Below are 7,556 nucleotides of genomic sequence, written 5' to 3' on the forward strand. Positions count from 1 at the left end.
CCGATCTCTGCAAGCAAATACTTATTAGTAAAATCAAACGATACAATGTTTTGAGAAAATTTGACAGCTCTTTGCGACTTGGCAATATCACATATTTTTAAATGTGTTTTTAAATGTGCATATATAACTTAGCACATTTTAGTAAAAACATATCAATGCATTTGATCAATAATGCATTAAGTGGTATTTTTTTATGAAAAAGGTCATACGAATTTATAAAAATCAGCCCCATCAAAGCACCCGTACTAACCGCTCGCAGGAGCCACTTTAGTCAATGTAATTAATGCTATAAATATAGATGTGATAAAGATTTGAATAGTCTTGCTACATTTTAGTAAAAACTTTGGAAAATTTGAGCCTAAGACCATGCACTGATAGCAAGATATTATTTTCTTGGGAAATTAATTAAAATTTACCGGGTTAATTCATACTTATTCATTTCGCGATACGGCGGATGCTTTCCGGCGATTCTCTCGGGGAGAAAAGAACACTCTGACAATGCGGCTGAACGAAAGAGAAGCAGGCCGTTGGGGGAGAGAGAAGCTCGAATGAATGACCGACGAAAATGCCTGGCGAGACGGCCGCTCGCCATGGACCGTAGTTATTATCAAGTAACGTAAAAGAGACGAAAGAATGAGAGAATGAGAAAGTGAATTTAATTCATAATTCGCTGCAATGCCTACTTGCCGGCAACTCAGCTCATCAAGATTTCAAAAAATGTCTTTCTCTTTTTCCTCCTCGACCGTGACAAGCTCGCTCCCTGAATATCTTATAGACCTTCAACTTTACCTCGTCGCGGCAATCGACGTGACGATAAATCTATTTTACAAAACCGCCATATATGTAATGACAATATCGGCTTTATAATGATTTTCGCACGGAGAGAATTCTCTCTCAAAACTTACCGTGAAAATCACGTAATCGTGGGACAACGTGGCATTTGCAAGAATTTTACGAGAGGTTTTGGAAATTTTGCCATACACTTTACCAGTGGTTCTGCTTATGTACAATTAGTGCACGTTTTACTGCGAGTACCAACGCTAAGACGATAATTGCCGAGAGAATCAGATCTGCTTTCCGACAATGAAGCTTGAAAACTGGACCGTTAGGATGTTTGCACTTGAATCGATATTTCCGCAAGCACTATCTAGGTCCACGACGCGTAATCACGATGGAATGACGGACGTAGAAAGAGAACATGCAATACGTGGCGCGCGCGGGGCAAGGATATTGAAGCCGAACAAAACGAACCGGTGCCGATTAAGCGCCGCTAAACTTCGCCGCCGTCCCGTCCCAATTCTCGGGACGGAATAGCGTGGTTTTAATTAGCGACTGCCGAGCGAGCTTACGGGGCTTATAAACTGATAGTAACTTGTCGGCGGGGAGGAGAGACGCCGTGTTACGCGTAAAATGATTCCGCAAGCCGCCTTGGGCTGCACGCGTAATTAATCCTCCGGTTAGTATGCCGACCGGCGAGTCGCGGCTTGTTACAACATTCGCGACAATAAACGGCGAAATATTGCGCAAAGGTTGACACATTCCCCGCACGCCCTCCCGAGCCCCGTAATACAGCGCGGGCGTGTATTATTCGCTATCTCCGCTCCACCGACGTATCCGACGTTGTTGAACTTTCATGCCATCCCCCTACGGCTGCCGCATAAACACATAGTCGACCTGATTTAATCCGTCGATGGTAGATAGCGTCTCACTTCGCGGATTCACGGAGGGCTTCACCACGCGACCCGAATGTTACGAGCACCCGGTACCTTTTCCTCAACACCTCGCTGGATGCCCCACGCCCCTCCGTCTCTCCTCTCACCCTCGCCGATCCCTCTATTTAGCTTACCCGTGGCAAACAGAATCATGCGTCGGGGGATGAAACGTTTGCGGAGTTCCCCGTAATCCGTTGCGTTTCAACCTGCGGTTGGTTGCAGAGTTGGGTGCTTAACCAGAATAGGAAAGTAAAATTGTAACGATAAACGAATTATTAATTGTCGATTGTTCGTAACGAGCGAGTCAATTAATTTAGAAACGGCTCGTCCCTCGTTCCTGTCGGCAGCAGCGAGTGTCTTGCTCTTTCCCTTTTTTTCACTCGCGGCACAATCAAACGTATCCGTTTGCCTCTTACTGCGTCCTATCGGGCGAGCAAGAGATAAAATTAAATAAAAAAAGAGATATTCGCTGCTTACATCGATGTGTTCGTGGAAAGAAAGGATCCGAATTAAAAGTCGAGGGAAGCTGAGAAACGGGGCACTGGATGAGAAGACAATCGCGATTCATAGAGTTCTTACGTAACCCTTCTTTTATTACATATGTCGAGCATATTCATAAGAATGTCTCGCTTCTTTTGGTTTTCTTGTAAATAACAACATTCAAATCAACGTCGCAAAGCATAAATGTTATAATAATATATATATTATATAACATATATATATTTATATATGTATACCCAATATAGTCCCCCGTAATTCGTATATTTATATATTTGTATTTTCATATTTATAATCTGCTGTTATGTATACATATATACCTTCGCGTTTAATACGTCTTGTCGCGCGCTTACAACGCTAAGACGGCGAATTTCTTTCTCTTCCTCTTCCTCACGCCGAGCCGCATTTTTACTTTAGGGGCTACGGTCAAAATATCTCTCGCTAAGATTTACCCTTCTTGCGCGTTTCCCCGCGCGTGAGAAACGACGACGAAAGTACGAAAGAACCGAAAGGCGGGAATTTCGCGAAACGGAAAAACGGATTAATGACGCCGGTGTACGTGACACGTCGTACACTATCATCGCTGCGAAGCTTACTCTACGTGCAATTCTTATCACTGGTGTACTTCTATTTACAGGGTTCGCCAATGACGAGTCAACGTTCGAGCATCCTTAGACCGATAATTCGAATAATCCGCGTCACCATTTTCCCTTAGCCGTTCCCAAATTCCATTAAAATCGTTTGATTATAGCAGGAGCTTATAGAGGTAATTCTCGAATACTATTCCCTTTGTCCTTTTTATCTTTGACTAATCCGCTGTCTCTCAATTTCATTGATTCCGCGTGTGATACGTGAGTCTGATAGCACAAGTTCTTTTATTCTTAAATTCGTATCTCTAAATTGAGATTTAAAGGAACTCTGAAAATCAACTCTATCGCTACGATAACGATGCTAACGGAAAATGGCATTACGCACCGGAATTACAAACAAGAGATCACGCCACATGCAGTCACATACACGCGTACATACACAGGTGCAATGTGGATTCTACTTGCGTTGTGGGCAGTGATAGCTCCGGAGGTTTTATACGCGTTCGGAGGGAACGTATCTTTGCATTGTTGTTTAACTCCGGATTTTTAGTAGGCGAAGCTATGGAATTTAAATCGATTCTCCTGGAGTTTTTTAAGTCTCACGTAAAATTGCAAAACAGTGCGCTTGCGTGTTACTAATTTAATCCGTAACACAACTCTTAAATGTTGTTTCATCAGAACGTGCCTATTAGTGCTGTAATAAAGATTCACCGTATCCATAATAGAATTCAATCAGGTTCGTATTCGCGAGAGGAAAGCGTTCGCATTTATCTCTCTGCAAAATTATATAAAATTGATAAGAGCTTTGTATATGAACTGATAAAAAAAATCAATAATAATTAGTAAGAGTATTAAGGAAAAATTAAAAAATTCTTTAGGTTACCAGTAATATTATAAACAACAGATAGCAAGATTTAGTCGACCTTACCACTGGCCAGTGTTTAATATAATAAAATAAGATAATAAAATATAATAAAATATAATATAATAAAATAAGGAGACATTTGGTAAAAGAAAGACAGAAAGTGAGTCAAATTATTAAGAAAAATTTAGGGCATTTATACATCATTTCGATTTTGAGTATCAGTATTAGTCTAAAATTTCATTTCAACGCCATCGACGTATCGTCGAATGCAATCGACATATTGCCACGCAGTATATCACGTTTAATTGTTCTTTTAACAATTTTCTTTTTACGAAAACAGAAACTGTTTATTATGTATCTATGAAAATGCGCTTTGATGAGAAATATTGGTTAATCGCTCGTGCGTAAATGCGCGCAGTAAATACGCTTTAATCAATAAGTTGAGAAACAATCGTTCGTAGCGTTGACCAGATCGGGATTTGAATTCGTTGCAGTAATCTCCACAGAGATTGCAAACGCTGCGATGCCCCAAAGGCGTGTGATCCCCTCATGTTAAATGCTTATGACTTTTAAGATCGCTAGTCTCGCGAATGATACGATTACAGACCTCATCAGAGTAAGTCTGCGTAATCCCTAAGTCGACCCGTTCCCTTCTTTAATCCATGGCGGGCATTAACTCCTTTGCGCGCCGAGTGCAGGGACTCTCTCGAACCTGTTGCTTTAAACAAGATGTACGCTGAATAATGGATATTCCTAAGTAGTTAGAAGTCCGCTTAAAACCCGGCACGGCCGGGCCGGCCTCTCGCGACCGCCTACGAATAAATCCCAATTTGATCAATTAACACGTAAACAAATCGATCGCGCGACGCAACGGTGTCAAACGAATCCGGTGCTCTTAGCAAATATGTAATTTACTTTGTCGATTTTGTCCAGTGGGCATTCAGCCGGAAAATTTTTCATTCCGATTCATGAATCTCATTACGAGATAAATGCACCTCGACATCTCGCTATACCTAGTGTCGCACATGGAAAGTTACTTCCTAGAGCGCACATGCCTTTTTATTTCCATAAATCGTTAACGCGTAAGAAGTAATAAACGGTAACAAGTAACCAAAGGGAAACGTTTCAATGATATGCTTAACACTTCTGATCGCCGCTGCTGTCCGGGATTATGACGTCAGAAGCGAGAAACGTAAATTGCGCATACATCAAAATTAATTTATTTCTTCATACACATAGACGAGAGTTCCCGGTTACAAGATGGACTCCTGTTATGAGATAGCGGGGTTTCTGTTAAATTAAAAGACATCGTTTGGCTGCCCCATGATTTTATTGCCCTTAGACATGCGTGTCATCGTTGCGAAAAAAGATTTGCGAAATCGAATGGTTGAAAACCCGCTATCTCATATTGGGAACATATCTCATAATAGGGGACTTTCCTCTGCATACCACAGACTAGCACAGCACCACTAGATAACGTAGATAGTAAAATATGAAAACTTTCTTTTGCAATTGCATAAATAAAAATATATACATATATATATAATTTGATCTACACACGCGTCCTACACTTCGAGGGAAAAAGGATTTTACAACAGTTGATCGAGATTTAGAACTATTTATTAATTCACGGGCCAATTCAAGGGGAATTTTAGCGTGCAAGAGCACTAATTTATTTTGCACAGTGCCCAGAAGAAAGTAAATGGAAATTTCTGATCCTATATCATTGCGCGCGAAAGCGAGTGAATTATAATTACACAAAAAAGGGGGCCACCACGTGCCTGCATGTAATGTGAAAAGAAAAATCGCGGCATTTTCAGAATACCGGAGCGATGCCGGATTGATTCGAGAACGCTCGCAACTAAGTAGTATTCGATTTCTTGTTACGATATATCCCCGTTTCGCTCTGTGCCGCAAATTTTCCATTTTCTTCTTTTCCCCCTTCGCTGTCCGTACTTTCTTCGACCGCCTCTCCAGATGAGAGCAACTCCCCCGCACCGAATCTGACGTTTTAATCTCAAGTATCCAGATGGGATCCATGATTTCGTACATAAGAAGGTAAGGATGGGAACGGGCTGGAAGGAATCGAAGAATTTCAAGTGTACTTGGCGGAGGAAGTTCGTCGCGGAGTGAGGAAGTGGAATCGATGTTGGAGATACTACACGCACTTTTCTCGCACCTATGCATTCAAATTAAAAGTGATAGAAACGACCGACGCTTCTATGCAGTCGAAACTGAGACACGTGACTAAGTGGATAGGATCTGATTCGAATGGAAAATTAGCTTTGCTCAAAGCGCGACTAACGCTCACGATTCTCCTCGAGATATACGTATCGTGCATGACGAATCCCCGGAAAGTCGGGCCGCTTTTTTACGGTGTTGACGAAATTGAGAACCCGCGCGTATCGCGATCATACGAACGAGGGAAGAAAACTATTTCGGAGAGGGGAAGAGGGAAGGGAGAGGGATGTGAGTTTAAAAAATGTTGGAAAACTAGTTGGCTCGGTGAAACTTTAATTCAGTATTAAGCTCGAACGATTTCGTTTTGATATTCCGGAAATGTCAGTTAGTTGCGCGGCTAAAATACTCCCGTATAATATATATATATATATATATATATAGTTAAAAAACATAACGACTCACTCTCACACACGTTTCCGGATCGCACTCTCTCGCGTAGACGAGATCACTGGTATTTGTTGTTGGCGTCATTCTGTTACGGCGTTATACAATATATTACACTGAAAGCGATAGTCGTTGCACTTTGTTAATACCCTTTCCTCTCGTTCTCGTTGTTCCACCTCCCGTGGTGCGCGTCTCACCCCTCAGCCCTGGGTCACACAACGCACGATCCGTGAAGGGGAGATCGCTGAGGATTCGTGCCCCTTCAATTCTTGGCCACTCGTGGACTGTCGTCGCTACACTAACTTGGCACGCGTAAATTACTCTCCGTCATTTAATACGGACGCTAACTACCCCGGTCAGTCTTTGTGTCACGTGTAATTGTATATGTGCTATACGCGCGCACGTGTGCTGTGTGTGAGTGTGTCTGTCTTTCATGTCGTTTGAGTCCTAATTTTCTCCCTTTTATTTTCTTTTCAACCGAGTCCGTTAATTAAGGAAACACCAACACCGGTGGCGTGTCTATGACGAGGTCGTCGTTCGCTTTCTTTTCCCCTTTTCGGATCTTGCTTATCGAATTATCGTCACGGCCAGAGCAATTAGTAGTAGCGTCACGGTCGTCATCACGCCCGTTGCTGAATCTGAAATCAGACAAAATATTTCACTCTTTAAGATTGAAGCGCCGATCGACCTAAGGATTTTCTATAGAAACTACATTTCTGAGTTGAAACACTCCTAATGCGTAAGAGTCGATTATTTGCTTATACATACTTTCTAAAAGTCAACCGGTCACTGATTCACAGTGGCATGACCTTCCACCACATCCGCGTAGTTAAATAACTCGGTGTGAATTTTAACATCGAAAGTGTAGAAAATCTTTCACACCAAGAAACGCGGTGTCAACTTTGAGGATGCTATATTGTCCTGTTTTTTCGACATCAATCAACAATCAATCGACAATCAATCGCTACAGCGTTTAGCTTATCGTGTATGCATGTACACGTTGTTGATCGTTCACGTTGACAGTGTGAATTTTCCACACTAACCAGGCAATGCTAATTTGACATCGATAAGGTGAGAATTATATAAACACCTGTATGGGTGTTCCACACCATTGAGAATTCACGTCCATATTTCTTAGAGCGTATGCTTGTAATTGTAAACCCGTGACTATTGACACCGTTTTCGATGAAAATTTACCGATTGATTTTTAGAGAGCCAGATATCGGTGACTTTTTCGTTTTCAAAAATGCCAACACTCTAAATAAT

General features: G+C 41.8%; 1 protein-coding gene across 4 annotated transcripts in view; it reads right to left on the reverse strand.

The window, feature by feature from the left end:
• Positions 1-2,289: 2,289 nt before the first annotated feature.
• The window catches only part of LOC105563448 (neurotrimin-like), a 249,411-nt gene continuing 244,144 nt past the window's right edge, over positions 2,290-7,556 (reverse strand). For all 4 annotated transcript variants that reach the window (XM_012015052.1, XM_012015051.1, XM_012015054.1 and 1 more), the window contains one exon: positions 2,290-6,928. In XM_012015052.1, coding sequence (XP_011870442.1) covers positions 6,858-6,928 — 71 coding nt within the window. In that variant the 3' untranslated portion in view covers positions 2,290-6,857. The remainder of the gene's footprint in view (positions 6,929-7,556) is intronic.

The sequence above is a fragment of the Vollenhovia emeryi genome, unplaced genomic scaffold, assembly GCF_000949405.1.
Source record: "Vollenhovia emeryi isolate VEMERY1.0 unplaced genomic scaffold, V.emery_V1.0 DF939175.1, whole genome shotgun sequence".
NCBI classification, from domain to species: domain Eukaryota; kingdom Metazoa; phylum Arthropoda; class Insecta; order Hymenoptera; family Formicidae; genus Vollenhovia; species Vollenhovia emeryi.